General features: G+C 40.9%; 1 protein-coding gene across 5 annotated transcripts in view; it reads right to left on the bottom strand.

Moving 5' to 3' along the window:
- Positions 1-16,568, bottom strand: part of LOC129866618 (PHD finger protein 21A-like) — a 115,151-nt gene that overhangs the window by 40,815 nt on the left and 57,768 nt on the right. For 4 of the 5 annotated variants that reach the window (XM_055939378.1, XM_055939379.1, XM_055939374.1 and 1 more), the window contains 2 exons: positions 7,660-7,818; positions 6,604-6,861 (listed from right to left, as the gene is read on the bottom strand). In XM_055939378.1, the coding sequence (XP_055795353.1) occupies positions 6,604-6,861; positions 7,660-7,818 (417 nt within the window). The remainder of the gene's footprint in view (positions 1-6,603; positions 6,862-7,659; positions 7,819-16,568) is intronic. The other variant, XM_055939375.1, reaches the window with a different exon arrangement.

Here is a 16,568-nt window from a genome sequence, read left to right as displayed (position 1 = left end):
AGAATGTTTACATAGGGCTGTTAAGTGGGATGGAACGTGACTGCAGTGGAGATCTGTGGGGGCTCATTAATTAAGGCCGTGGTGGTAGAGGGGTATCATTCCCAGAGACTATGTATATTGTTACAGGACATAGCTCATAGGAGGGAGGACAGCTAACTGTTAAGTTAAATTGAACATTACACATACCCAGGTCATGGTGAGAGTAGAAAAGATAGTGGTAGCATTGCAGACACTATGGTAAACTTTCAAGAAACCTGTAACTCAGTGTTTTGTTAGATTGGATATTCTTCCAACTCATTAATCTCTTTCCCAATTTCTAACAGCCGGCGAACACTTGACAGATTACATGCAGTAGTTATTCTCACGGCAGTCGCTGTAGGGACCGTAATTGAAGGAGGCTATAGTCATGGGCCATGTTAGTAGTTGCAGGGGTTGCTTTAGTAGCGTTGTTGGGATATCAGTTTATGAGGACTCGTGCCACATGGATTGGTAACTGGGAGACCGATGAGAGTACAGGGGAGGCTATTATTCAAATGTCACAAATTAGTGATCTTGCCATTGGAGGAGAGTTTATGTTGTCAGGAAATGACCCATGTGTTGCAGTGTATATATCCTCAGGTGAAAGCAGAAGATGAGGAGCAGGAGATAACCGAGGGCACGGGCTGAATTCTGGAGATTGAGTGTACATCAAGATACGCCAGGCGGGGGTATTGGGACAGCGTTGGTCTGGTCCACACACAGTACTCCATACAGCAGCTGCAGCGGTAAAGATCATCATGTTTCTCCTTGGTGGGTGCATAGTTCTCACGTGAAGTGAGGTCCAGCTGCATAATGGGTGAGTTTGAAATGAAAGAGGAAGCTGAGCTAAAGAGAGAGAGACTAGATTCCACTGTAGACATGCCGATGGGTTGGGTCTGGGAGCTACTTAAAACATCATAGTTGGGTTGGGTTAGCTGCTTTATTGGTTAATGCATCATATGATAGAGGATAGATGTTGGGGTAATTGTACTCTAAACAACATTTTGAAGGCATTGATGTGAAAGCATATACAGTGCTGAGTTACCTCAAGAGGATGTAGCGTTGATTAGGGATACGTACTTGCCTATCAGGTGACGTGCCTATCAGGTGGCAATGGAGGAGATGGGGAACAAAGTGAAAATGACATGGCTTGGGAACATCTCTCGAAACCTGGGGCCGGAAAGGTGAAGACTGGGCGAAAGCATGAGGAGTATTTTTAGGGCATTTATTTTTGTGGAATCCAGCAGTAAAGTATCCTGGAGGCATGGAGTCAGGTAAGAAGAGAGTGGGAATTGTCATGGTCTCAAACTTTGGTTTTCATGCATATATAATTATGCACAGTTTACCACATTGTTAATACTGTTATGTTTTATGTGTCTTTTTGTTGCTTTCCAAGTGTTATGCTATCACTCTCTTAGGAACCAGAAAGAGAACGTGGAGAAACTAAAAGCAGCTCCAGCTGTTGTGTGATGAGAGATGGAAACACGATTGTGTATGGTGTGATCATAGAACAGAGACCATAAGTCTCTGAGTTTGTTCTCATTGTTTGTTCATTTATAATCATGTTTTATTTATTTTTTGCTAATGTTCTGTTATCATTGTTTGTTCAATTATAAGTCATTTCCAAGTGTATGTAAGTTGAACAGTAGGAAGCTATTGTTCAACAGGGGGGTTCTGAGAATATGAAAATATACTTATGTCACTGATGGAGTGCTGAGGTTCAGAGGGTCTACACCAGAAGTTAATGGTTATAGGAGGACGGTATATAGTGTGTGCAACTAAGCTTGGAATGTGTTGAGTGCAGGTAAGCGATTACATGTGGCAGGCATTGATAAGAGGAGAGAGCCATGGATTGGTGATGGAGGGGGGTTGAGGTCAGGTCCAGGTCACCTTAAGGGAGAAATGAAAGTTTATGGCCCATATCACTAGTGTCCTGCCTAGCAGTAAAGAACGATGTGTAGGAAGAGACTCACCCTATGAGGAACCGTTAAATATCAGTGCTTGTGTGAAAATGCTTTAGTCTAATGCAGCTGTATTGATCTTCTGGGCAGAAAAAACTTGTTTAATTTCTTGCGGATTAGTGGGACGCTTTCGACAACATCCGGTGAAATTGCTGAGCGCCAAGTTCAAATTAAATTACTATGAATATTAAAACTTCATGAAATCACAAGTGTAATACATCAAAATAAAGCTTAACTTGTTGTTAATTCAGCCGCCGTGTCAGATTTCAAAAAGGCTTTACGGCGAAAGCAAACCATGCGATTATCTGAGGACAGCGCCCAGCACACAAATGCATAACAAATCATTTTCACCCGGGGAGTTGCAACACGAAAGTCAGAAATAGCGATATAATATATGCCTTACCTTTGAAGATCTTCTTCTGTTGGCACTCCAAAAGGTCCCAGTTACATTACAAATGGTCCTTTTGTTTGATAATGTCCTTCTTTATATCCATAAACACTCAGTTTAGCTGGCGCGCTTCAGTCAATAATCCATTCGGTTTCCCTCCTTCAAAATGCATACAAAATTAATCCCAAACGTTACCAATAAACTTATCCAAACAAGTCAATCAACGTCTATGATCAAACAATAGGTACCCTAATATGCAAATAAACAATACAATTTAAGACGGAGAATAGTTATTGTCTTGACCGGAGAAAAATACCAAAGAACACGCGCTACAGCCAAAATGGGAGCCACCTAGAAAAACTACAATTTCAGGATTTTTTTTTACAAAAACCAGCCTGAACTCTTTCTAAAGACTGTTGACATCTAGTGGAAGCCCTAGGAACTGCAATCGGCACGATTTCGCCCTATTATAAAAGTGCCAGCCATTGAAATCAGTGGTAGGATTTTTGGGATGGTTTGTCCTCGGAGTTTCGCCTGCCATTTCAGTTCTGTTATACTCACAGAGATTATTTTAACAGTTTTCGAAACTTTAATCTACCAATTATATGCATATCCAAGCTTCTGGGCCTGAGTAGCAGGCAGTTTACTTTGGGCACGCTTTTCATCCGGACGTCAAAATACCGCCCCGTATCCCAAAGAAGTTAAGCTTTCATAGTATTTGTAGAGTTTTTTACTCTGAGAATTAGAACCTAACAGTAGGAAATAGAAGGAACATTTATTTGCTGACCACCCGCTTTAGAAAAGCAGAGGACCATGTTGCAACATAGGAGAATGGTGCCATCTCAACGAAAGGTCAGCTATATTAAATCCATAAGGAATTTAAAAAATGACAGGACCATGTTGATAACTTGGATAACAGAGGGCGTCGCTGTAATATTAAAATCTTGGATGTTCCTGAGATGGTAGAAAACAAAGGCATGATACAGTTCCTACAGAGGAAAATCCCAAATGTGCTGGAATGCCAGTTTGAGAGTCCACTTGAGATACAGAAAGCACATACAGTGGGGCAAAAAAGTAGTTAGTCAGCCACCAATTGTGCAAGTTCTCCCACTTAAAAAGATGAGAGAGGCCTGTAATTTTCATCATAGGTACACTTCAACTATGACAGACAAAATGAGAAAAAAAAATCCAGAAAATTACATTGTAGGATTGTTTATGAATTTATTTGCAAATTATGGTGGAAAATAAGTATTTGGTCAATAACAAAAGTTTATCTCAATACTTTGTTATATACCCTTTGTTGGCAATGACAGAGGTCAAACGTTTTCTGTAAGTCTTCACAAGGTTTTCACACACTGTTGCTGGTATTTTGGCCCATTCCTCCATGCAGATCTCCTCTAGAGCAGTGATGTTTTGGGGCTGTTGCTGGGCAACACGGACTTTCAACTCCCTCCAAAGATTTTCTATGGGGTTGAGATCTGGAGACTGGCTAGGCCACTTCAGGACCTTGAAATGCTTTTTACGAAGCCACTCCTTCGTTGCCCGGGCGGTGTGTTTGGGATCATTGTCATGCTGAAAGACCCAGCCACGTTTCATCTTCAATGACCTTGCTGATGGAAGGAGGTTTTCACTCAAAATCTCACGATACATGGCCCCATTCATTCTGTCCTTTACACGGATCAGTCGTCCTAGTCCCTTTGCAGAAAAACAGCCCCAAAGCATGATGTTTCCACCCCCATGCTTCACAGTAGGTATGGTGTTCTTTGGATGCAACTCAGCATTCTTTGTCCTCCAAACACGAGTTGAGTTTTTACCAAAAAGTTCTATTTTGGTTTCATCTGACGATATGACATTCTCCCAATCTTCTTCTGGATCATCCAAATGCTCTCTAGCAAACTTCAGACGGGCCTGGACATGTACTGACTTAAGCAGGGGGACACGTCTGGCACTGCAGGATTTGAGTCCCTGGCGGCGTAGTGTGTTACTGATGGTAGGCTTTGTTACTTTGGTCCCAGCTCTCTGCAGGTCATTCACTAGGTCCCCCCATGTGGTTCTGGGATTTTTGCGATCATTTTTCATCACTTGTGATCATTTTGACCCCACGGGGTGAGATCTTGCCCCAGATCGAGGGAGATTATCAGTGGTCTTGTATGTCTTCCATTTCCTAATAATTGCTCCCACAGTTGATTTCTTCAAACCAAGCTGCTTACCTATTGCAGATTCAGTCTTCCCAGCCTGGTACAGGTCTACAATTTTGTTTCTGGTATCCTTTGACAGCTCTTTGGTCTTGGCCATAGTGGAGTTTGGAGTTTGACTGTTTGAGGTTGTGGACAGGTGTCTTTTATACTGATAACAAGTTCAAACAGGTGCCATTAATACAGGTAGCGAGTGGAGGACAGAGGAGCATCTTAAAGAAGAAGTTACAGGTCTGTGAGAGCCAGAAATCTTGCTTGTTTGTAGGTGACCAAATACTTATTTTCCACCATAATTTGCAAATAAATTCATAAAAAATCCTACAATGTGATTTTCTGGATTTTTTCCCCTCATTTTTTCCGTCATAGTTGAAGTGTACCTATGATGAAAATTACAGGCCTCTCTCATCTTTTTAAGTGGGAGAACTTGCACAATTGGTGGCTGACTAAATACTTTTTTGCCCCACTGTAGATTCCCCGACTATCAACGTCTGTCTGATAAGTGCCTTTGACTTTGCATTGCTATGATTAGACTCAGCCCTAGAGCTGGATTTGACTGGACTGTTTCTTACCCGTAGGTTATTTTTATTTTTGTTGGTTTGTTCAACATCACACTAGCTAGCTGGCTAACATTAGCTAGTCAGATAACTTGCTAAATAGCGATTTTCGTAAACTAACTTTATGACAAAATAATATGCACTAACGTTTGTCTATACATTAACTAACATATTCCGCAAAATTGTAAATGTGTTTCTTGACTCGTTATGACGTTATAACAACTTACATCTGGTTCAACCGTAATGTTTTGTCAGCCATATTTGTTGAAGAACGCCACAAAGGCAAGGGTCGCTCGCTTCAAAATTCGTCATTGGAACCACTCGATATGATTGGTCATTTAAAACCTTGGGACCCAAATGCATAATGAGTTTTCTAACTCCCCCTTGTGATGGTCTGGAGCAATGAAGCAATTAACCCGTGGGGAGTGGCTCAAATAATATATAATCTGCTACAGGAGCAATTGTATATCCCTATAAATAAGATTAAAGTACATATATAGATACAGTACCAGTCAAAAGTTTGGACACACCTACTCATTCCAGGGTATATTTTTTGTGTAAGAATGAGAATGAGAATGAGCCCAGAGTTGAGGGACTCTGAGATCCCAGGGGCATTACACACCTCAATAGCAGGGCATTAAATCACACATTCACACCCAGGGTTAAAAACAGGTTATCACACTGACAGTCAAAACAACGAGTTTTCACCATAAAGACACAACAGCCGCAAAGGAAGGTCTTAACACAGACCAAAGTAACAACATGAGCACACATCATTCTGAAAGCAGAAGAAGACTAGAGGAAAGGGTATGAACAAAGCAGCACAATGCAAACAGTAGCTTGGAGCCATGGAGCCAAGACTGTGACTGCACTGGGTTTGTGTCCTTGTGTACACTGTCGCCCTCTAGTGATGTCTGAGTTAAATGCCTCGTGTCCACTCACACATTGGAAAGTATTGGTGGGGATTAGGGTTAGGGGGCAGGTCTTACTAGGACGCAACTTTGGTTGAAAGGTGGGTTGAGGCGTCATTCTAGGAGAGACAAACTGAGGAACTTTGACTGGCTGTGCTGAGGTGGGGGTGGTGGTGGCCTGCACCTGAGACAAAACCACAGCAAATACTGTATTCTCTACTGGAGCTGCAGACAACAGTTAGATCTGAGAAAATATTTAAATTCCGCAGGTAGTTTTACAGAGAGAAAGGTGACTTTGTGCCAAGTGCCACCACTGCCTCAAAGCACCTCCTCATTATTAAGAGACATTCTCAATTTTGACCATGCATATTTCCATACAAACATGTTCAACCCACCTTGCTCTAAGAGACTTTGTAAAACAGAAAAAAAACTGGTTGAATATTTACTGCTTAATTTGAACACATTCTGGGGACCCCAAACTGCCACCAGTTACAAGAGAAAGAGTTTGAAAGAGTTGAACTACAAAGGATGACAATGATAGTACTGTAAAATGTACAGGAAGTGAATGCCCCTTACCACAACTGGATTCTTTGACACCAGTCGCACGGACTCTGAACCCTGATTGATCAACCTGCTGGCCACCTGGAGGTTGACTGGTGTGTTTCGGGAGATGGAGTTGTCAGAGATGATGGCGCCGGGCTTGGAGGTGTGGCTGATGGCAGTGACCGTGGAGGGGGGCTGCACCACGACAGAGGCAGGCATGGTGGGAGTGGCAGCTTTCAGCACTAGAGGTAGAGTCTTAGTGGTGATGACTGGGGTGACTGCCAGCATCTTCTGACAGCGAGAGGAGAGAAAAAATACAAATAAATAAATAGTTGATAAATCGGAGTGCAGAGACAGAAGAGAGAGAAATGAGATGAGATGGGGTCAAAAAAGGGAGTGGAAAAGTGAGCATAATAATGCCAAATCCAACAAATATGAACTAATGTGAAGCCCAGTGACTCACTACTAAGGCTACATTCATTAAACCATTCCCTGGAGGAGGGAATCTTTCCTCCCGATTATATCAAACGCCACAGGAAATCTGCCAGCCGAGCACGTACATCTCACTAAGAGCTGGAGATAAATCTACAGTCATGAATGACGGAGGGTTTACAACATGGCTGTGTCTGTCTAGCCTGGAACGTGGTCCGCGAGGTCATGGGAACGAAGAAGTACTACCTGAAAGAACTGGCATGGCTGAAGGTCATTTGATAACGTAGCTAATGCCAGTACAGAGAACCATCCAGAGTATCAGGGACTTTATCTTAGCATGATTCTTCACTCTCTATCTTTATAGTAGTATATGATTGTGAACACTGACAGGTTTGGGGCTTTTCAGGGCAGGCTAGTGTTGCAAACTTTCCCAAACTGCCTAGGTTTTCCATAAATCCTGTTTGGAGGATTCCTTGAATCAGGAGAGAATAAGTTATCCAACAAGAAATCATCCAAATGGTATTTCTGAAAAACCTGGGAAAGTTTCAGGAATGTTTCTAGGCTACTGCAAATTTATGACACAACAAGCCTTTGTGCAACATAACAAGCAGCTGAGTTGAGCTAAGGTTGACAGTGTCTGTTGACTTGTGTGGCTACCTGCTGCAGGGCCTGGGTGTGTGTGGTCTGCTGTAGGGCCAGCAGAGTGGCAGAGGAGGGGATCTGGAGGACGTGTTTGTCTGCAGCCGGCACCTGCACCATCACCTCTGGCTCCTGTTTCACCAGCAGGTCCTTCCTCAGCTGCTCCACAACGCTTTTCTGGAAGACAGAAGTGAGAGGGGGAGAGAAAGAGGGGGAGTCAAAGAGGGATGAAGGATGGTGAGAGAAGAGTGGGAAAAGAGCGGTGAAGAGCATGGGGAGTGAGAAGAGGGCGAGAGAGGGAGGGGTGTAGAGGATGGGGAGAAAAGAGAAGAAAGAAGATGAAGGAAAGCGGATTGAATAAAACTCCAGTTGAGTTTAGTGTCACTGTTCCCTTTAAATGTTCTGTACCCTTTTTTGGCCATAACCCCAACCGGTGATTAACAATGTATTATGTTAACTACTCAAAAGTCTCTTATATCAACATTTGCTGACAATTGGTCGTCAAATCAAATCACTTTCATTGTTCCACGTTGACATAGTTGATTAATTCATGTTGAGAATACCGAAATGTGGCTTTAAGACCAAACCAACTTTTGTGACTTAAATTTGAGTCCGGGGGCTCTGACATTTCACTTTGACAACAACTGCAGTTCTCACAAGAGCAAAATACCAAATTAGCATCTGCAGCAATGCCAAGTCATTTCAATAGCTAATTCCGCTACTACGCTAACACAAAAAGATTTTCCCGACAGGGAATTAGACCTGCTCTGAGGAGGGGTAGAGACTGGGGAGCAGAGGAACAGGCAAGTATGAAATAAGTACTGTTGCAGTGCACTCTCATTCGTTCTAGTAAACATTAACGCATGGAACAGGCCTTAGGCCATTGAATATGCAGTCACTGTGTCAAACCAATAAGTGTGCGTACTTCCAGAAATGCTTACTTCCGGCTGCTTCTCTTTGTTTAGTTTTGCTCATCATATTAGCTGCAGTATGCATAAAGCTGCCTTTCACACTTTACTTGACACCCAGTGTCATAACACGTTATCTGTGACATTGTCATAACCTGTCATAATATGGTAATAACACTGTCATGACGCATTTAAATCTGTTGTTGACATATGGCATTATTTTATGGCTGGTTACAACCCCTACATAAGTGACAATACCCACAACACCTACCACACCATAGCTTACTTATCAACAGTATGTTTATGTTATATAACATTTTCTGAAACTGACCACATTAAATTATCATTGGAATTGCGCACAAATTGATGTCAGACATCCCTACCCCAATGCTCTGTTGCTGATGACTGGGATGAATACAGGAGCAGGACGAGACACCCTCTTTTTGACTGATGACTGACATAAGGGCATGCACGTGATAGGCCTATCTGGCTTATATGATTATGATGGTCATAATGCTTCTTGACAGTGTCATAAAGTGTATTTTCTTTGTCCAAGTAAAGCGACCGAGGATGGTCATAACCCATGATAAACTAGATTCAGCCACGGGCCAATTTTCTTTTTTTTGCGGATGGTCAGGGGGCCAGAACATAATAAAACAAATAGATTACAAATTAACTTCAAGAAGCCTAAACAGATATAATATTTGACTAAACCTTGATTACATTTGGGGACATTCCCCTCCGTAGGGTGCCGTCTTTTGGATGGGATGTTAAAATGGGTGTCCGGACTCTCAGTGGTGTCATGACTGTCCACGAAAATCCAAAAAGATCAGATTTGCAATGAATAACTTCAATCAGATGGAAATAACTAGTGGGGTTTAACAACTCACGTCCTGATGTAAATCAAGGGATAAGATCCAGGCCTGCGCTCTCCAAATTCACCAAAGGAATGTGCTTTGTCTCAACAGACCTTTTTCCCGCAGAAACTCTAACACGTTCAAAAACAAATACTGGAACAATATTTCTAGTATATAATGTGGGGAATGGAGCCGATCTATAGAGCACTAACAGAGGCAATCTATAGAGCACTAATGTCATTTTGTTTGTTCTTTTGTGATGTCATTACAAATTTTATAAAGGAAATACTGTAACTTGGAAAGTATACCCACTACATATTTGAAGTTTCCATTCTGTGCGTTGTGATTGTAATATTAAAAATGATTAGTGTTTTTGTTAAGGAAGGGATGTGATTTAAGAAGTTATAAGAGATAATTGTTTTCCATAAGTTTGCACAGTGAGTAATCACCGCCCTGGAATGAGGTCGGGGAGCGTGCCAGCCTGCCGGAACGCCCCTTTCGAGAAAAAGGTATACATTATGAGTTAAGAAAAAAACACATTGAACCAGAAAAAACGTGAAGCGGCAGCTGCGCATTTAAATGGTTTGAATATTGAATCTCAACATGAAGTTGACAAACTCGGGACGCTAGCGTCCCACCTCAACAACAGCCAGTGAAATTGCAGGGCGCAAAATTCAAAACAACAGAAATCACATAATTAAAATTCCTCAAACATAAAAGTATTTTACACCATTTTAAAGATAAACTTGTTGTTAATCCAGCCACAGTGTCCGATTTCAAAAGGCTTTACGACGAAAGCACACCAAATGATTAGTTAGGTCAGCACCTAGTAGCAGAAAAACACAGCCATTTTTCCAGCCAAAGAGAGGAGTCACAAAAAGCAGAAATAGAGATAAAATGAATCACTAACCTTTGATGATCTTCATCAGATGACACTCATTGGACTTCATGTTACTCAATACATGTATGTTTTGTTCGATAAAGTTCATATTTATATCCAAAAATCTTAGTTTACATTGGCGCGTTATGTTCAGTAATGTTTTGCCTCCAAAACATCCGATGATTTTGCAGAGAGCCACATCAATTTACAGAAATACTCATAATAAACATTGCTAAAAGATACAATTGTTATGCATGGAATGTCAGATTTCAAAATAACTTTTCGGAAAAAGCACACCATGCAATAATCTGAGTACGGCGCTCAGACGACAAATCAAGCCATACAGATACCCGCCATGTTGTGGAGTCAACAGAAGTCAGAAATAGCATTATAAATATTCACTTACCTTTGATGATCTTCATCAGAATGCACTCCCAGGAATCCCAGTTCCACAATAAATGTTTGTTTTGTTCGTGAAGTCCATCATTTATGTCCAAATACCTCCTTTTGGAGCGCATTTAGTACACAAATCCAAACTCAGGAGGCGCGGGCAAGTCCAGGCGAAAGTTCAGACGAAAAGTCATATTACAGTTCGTAGAAACATGTCAACCAAAGTATAGAATCAATCTTTAGGATGTTTTAATCATAATTCTTCAATAATGTTTCAACCGGAGAATTCCTTTGTCTGTAGAAATGCAATCGAACGCAGCTAACTCTCACGGGAGTGCGTGAGACTGAGCTCGTGGCACTCTGCCAGACCCCTGACTCAAACAGCTCTCATGCCCTCATCCTTCACAGTAGACACATCAAACAAGGTTCTAAAGACTGTTGACAACTAGTGGAAGCCTTGGGAAGTGCAATATGACCCCATAGACACTGTATATTCGATAGGCAATGACTTGAAAAATTACAAACCTCAGATTTCCCACTTCCTGTTTGGATTTTTTCTCGGGTTTTTGCATGCCATATGAGTTCTGTTATACTCACAGACATCATTCAAACAGTTTTAGAAACTTCAGAGTGTTTTCTATCCAAATCTACAAATTATATGCATATTCTAACTTTTAGGACTGAGTAGCAGGCAGTTTACTCTGGGCACCTTTTTATCCAAGCTACTCAATACTGCCCCCCAGTCACAAAGAAGTTAAGTAGGATCATCCTGTTACTCTGCTCAACACATCGTATTACGCTACTCTCATCACCGCATTGGGGAACCATCGATACAGCTGGCTAATCCTATCTTCAAAGAAGCATCATTAGGAGTGAATGGAAGGAAAATCAACTCATAAGATCTGTTCAGGACTGCACGACAAGTCACCGGACAACTACGAAGAAGGACAACAGGAAAGAGTTGTTGGAACCATTTCGGACAATCAAATCAAACTTTATTTGCCACATGTGCCGAATACAACAGGTGTCGACCTTACAATGAAATGCTTACTTACAAGCCCTTAACCAACAATGCAGTTCAAGAAAGAGTTAAGAAAATATTTACCAAATAAACTAAAGTAAAAATATATATAAAATGTAACAATAAAATAATGAGGCTATATACAGGGGGTACCGGAACTGAGTCAATGTGCGGGGGTACAGGTTAGTCGAGGTAATTTGTATATGTAGGTAGGGGTAAAGTGACTATGCATAGATAATAAACAGCGAGTAGCAGCAGTGTAAAAACAAATGGAGGGGGTCAATGTAAATATTCCAGATGGCCATTTGATTAATTGTTCAGTGGCAGGTAGCCTAGTGGTTAGAGTGTTGGGACAGTAACCGAGAGGTTGCTGGATTGAATCCCTGAGCTGACAAGGTAAAAATCTGTCGTTCTGCCCTTGAACAAGGCAGTTAACCCACTGTTCCCCGGTAGGCAGTCATTGTAAATAAGAATTTGTTCTTAACTGACTTGCCTAGCAAAATAAAGGTTAAATAAATAAAAGTCTTATGGCTTGGGGGTAGAAGCTGTTAAGGAACCTTTTTGTCCTATACTTGGCATTCCGACATCGCGTGTCGTGCGGTAGCAGAGAGAACTGTCTATGACTTGGGTGACTGGAGTCTTGGACAAATTTTGTGACTTTCCTCTGACACCGCCTAGTATTTAGGTCCTGGATGGTAAGAAGCTTGGCCCCAGTGATGTACTGGGCCGTATACACTACCCTCTTTAGCACCTTACAGTCAGATGCCGAGCAGTTGCCACAGTGATGCAACCGGTCAGGATGCTCCCGATGGTGCAGCTGTAGACTTTTTTTTTGAGGATTTGGGGACCCATGCCAAATCCTTTCTGTCTCCTGAGGTTTGAAAAGGTGTTGTCGTGCCCTCTTTACGACTGTCTTGGTGTGTTTGGACCATGATACAGTGGTTCCTCCTTTAAAAGTTGCGAGCTTGCACCACAGGACTTAAGAGGTACCTAGCGTCACAGCTGCATTGCTCCAGACCACCGCAAGGGGAGTTAGAGCACTCATTATGCATTTGGGTCCCAAGGTTTTTATATGACCAATCATATCGATTAGTTCCAATGATGAATTTGACGCAAGCCCCCCATCGCTGGTGACTTTCTTCAGCAAAGATGGCTGACAAAACATTAAGTGGAAGCAAATGTAAGTAATTATAACATAACGAGTCAAGCAAAAAACGTACAATTGAGAGGAATATGTTAATGTAGTGTCAAACATATTTTTTTGTCACAAAGTTAATTTACAAAAATCGCTTTTTTAGCAAGTTAGCTGACTAGCTAATATTAGCCAGCTAACTAGCTAGTGTTATGACATGAGTATGAAATTGTAATTCATGTTTAATGTTTTAGGGACTCCTGAGAAAACCAGCAAACCAGGCTGTCGTCTTGTGAAACAGTGGATGTAAAGAATCTAGCTAGCTAAAGCATTTACTGCAAATTGAATGTACAATTGTGTAAGCTTGCTTATACTTGCCATGCAATGCAGCTGAAGTAACATAGCTAGCTAACTATTTACTTGCTTATTGTGTAGTGGAGGATAAAAATAAATGTATGCCTATGGATGTGTAGCTAGCTACAGTATGTAGCTGATCTGCGTATGGACCCTAAAACGTTTGGTATGAATATTAGTTCAGAACCTATGAACCTCAGCTATCATAGTTGTTGTATTGACTTCAAGACTAAATGGCATTAATGAAGCCTATGGATTGAGTAGAATATAATAACTTTATTGTGCCAAGGATGCAAGTCCTATATACATGCAGTTATTACCACACATGAGATCCCCACATTGTAGCCTGTACATTGAATATATTCACTGATCATGTACTCTTCCTTGGCAAATAAAGGTGAGGTTCAGGTATGAATCTCTGTGAGACATTCTTTTTCAGTCATATCCAATACCAGGTGTATCAAACTCCATTCTTTGAATGATGGTGTGTCTGCAAGTATGTATTACATTTATACACTTCAACAGTGTTTACCACTCCTGCTCCTGGGACATCAATGATTACACATTGTAACTATGCAATAGACTAGAGACATGATTTAAGTAAAGGCTGATTTGTAATTCATATATACAGAAAAAAAACAGTACACTACACTTCCTATGCATATCTAACTCCCTTCACCTGCATTAATCTGAGGACACAGGATAGTATTTCAAAGAGATACTTAATTTCAACCAGTGGGGAATGTGAAACACTTTATTGAAAGTTCATTATCCAGGTGTTATAAATACATAATAAATGCATTATAAATATTATAATTGTAATATCATATTCTAAAATACAAGTTCAATCTGTACACTTCAATGCACATATGGTGTGCATTATTTTTTTAAAAAGAGAAAGAAAGATGAGGTGGAAAGAGAGGTGTAGAAGACCGAAAGGGAAAGAGGTAAGAGCAGAGGAGCAGGGAAGACAGCATATGATTAATGAATTACAGTGCTACAGTGCTAGTGTCTCTAGCGGTGTCTCCTAACCAGCCAGTTGGCCCGAAGGTTATCTTAAGAGCGGGTGAGGTGGCGATGATGGAACTGGCTTCCTCTCTCACATCAAAACATACCTGCAGACAAGAGACAGATGGATAGAGAGGGAGCATGATTAAGCTTAGTTTTTTTTTATTCTAACACGGTCAGTCATCATAACATACAAATATATCAAGATAGCTAGCTAATATGAAGTTAGGTAGCTGGTCAAATGTAATTAACTTAGCTAGCTATCTATACAGTATGTAAACTAGCTAGCTACGTTAGCAGCTCAATTGAGTTAAAATGCACTGTAGCTAGTTACTGTAGCTAATAATACATTGTTTCTACAACCTTGAATAGGTTCTCCCAGCCATGTGGACGATTGAAAACAGGGCAGCAAACTTTGTTTGTCACCAGAGCGGTTTAGAGCATATTACTATTGCCTGTGAATAACCCGACCGTCATACAAACTTGCTGTGCTGTATTCTTGACGCACAACTGAATGTGCTGCCATATCCTGCCAGCAAGCCCACAAGCGAGCCACTCAGGCAGACAATGAAACGTGGAAGAGGGCGAGGAACGAGATGGGAGTAACAATCCAGGTTATTTAACAAGTGGAAAGGGGGAAAAGTAGCATTATTATTATTATCATTAACCCTGCATTATAATTATATAAAAGCCCCTTAGATATTTAGTGTTTCGACACCTGGAGGCATTTTGTTTTCCACAAGCGTACTGTAGCAGGCTGTGAATTCTGGAAACAATGTTTCTAGGAAGGGCTATTAGCTGAACAATAGACTATTCAACCTTTACTAAAGAATTGTCTAATAGCCGAGCTAGGTGTGAAACCCCCCCAACTTGCAACAAATAAATGTTTTTGACCTTTCTAAGGCACTGCATGCATCTCAGTGCAAAAGGGATTACTACAGTTCCTGGTTTGAATACATCCAACCGTGGTTGGGCGTGCCATAGGGCGGTGCACAATTGGCCCAGCGTCATCCGGGTTTGGCCAGGGTAAGCCACCTTGGAAAAAATAATTTGTTCTTACCCGACTTGCCTAGTTAAATAAAGGTTAAATTTAAAAAACAACTGGCGACAACCGCAGCGCAATCAATAGGAGGTGAACAGTGGCTGGTGCAGAAAATATAGCTAACTTGTTATGCAAGTGTTGCACACCAACAGATGGAGAAAACCTACACCAGTCGAGCAATTCATTTCAACAATAATCTTAATTTTAATTTGACTTTACAAACAACAAGAGGTCTTAATTGGAGTCTATTTCTTCGGAGCCTAGAGCTATATTAAATAACTGGCTGAAGCAGGTTCGATACCCATGCCGGCCGCCACCGGGAGACCCATGAGGCGGCTTTTGGTTTTTATTTAGAATCCTCCAATCCTCTATATGTAATTATCGGCGGAGTCACGTCATATTTTTCAATATACTGTAGGCGACATGAGTCTCACTAGTGTTGAGTAATGTGCTGTTAAAAGTGGTGTAGGTCTTATTTATTTAAAGGGCATATTGAAGTTAGAAGCAATAGGATTTGAAGCAAAAGCATATTTTAGCACCGTTTCGCGCTGCTTTGAGACAAGCATGGCGACTGGTCTTGATAAATCAATGAGATTTTTATTTTCACTTAATCTCCATTTGGGTATTGGTTAGACTAGAATAAAAAAAATTGGGTGCAGAAATGCTCTTAGTGTAACCTTTATTTAACTAGAAAAGTACGTTAACTTCACTAGGGTAGAGAGCAGCATTGGGAATTTTGGATGAAAAGCGTGCCCAAATTAAACTACCTGCTACTCAGCCATAAAAGCTAGAATATGCATATAATTAGTAGATTTGGACAGAAAACAATCTAAAGTTTCTAAAACTGTTTGAATGATGTCTGTGAGTATAACAACTCATATGGCAGGCAAAAACCTTAGATATTAACCTTAGATATTAACCTTAGATATAAATGTATTATTGGTGGAGAATCACATCATTGAAAAAAAATTTTTTAGATACCCTGTAGGCCTTCCATAGGCGAAATTAGTATTGGTAACACTACAATTAGGGTGAGGAAATGTTATGCCCCTTAGAAATAAATTTAGAATCCTCCGATCCTCTTATGTTGTCGCCTACTCCCGACCCCCACGTTGAACAGCGCAATATTTTCCAATCCATCCTAATGGAAACCCTGAGGGTTTCGTTTAAAAAGATTATCGGAATAGAAACACCATAATATTAATCAAATTCATTAAGCCAAATTTCTTAAAATCAATCCCATGTACTATGTTATTACAAAAAAGGTTTTAAATTCCCTAGTAATGCCAATATGGCAGACTATCAAGTGCTTCTCAAAGATGTCCTCTGATGGTC

This window comes from Salvelinus fontinalis, chromosome 12 (genome assembly GCF_029448725.1).
Source record: "Salvelinus fontinalis isolate EN_2023a chromosome 12, ASM2944872v1, whole genome shotgun sequence".
NCBI classification, from domain to species: Eukaryota; Metazoa; Chordata; class Actinopteri; order Salmoniformes; family Salmonidae; genus Salvelinus; species Salvelinus fontinalis.
Note: the sequence above shows the minus strand (reverse complement) of the source record. Positions and strands in the feature narration are given on the sequence as shown.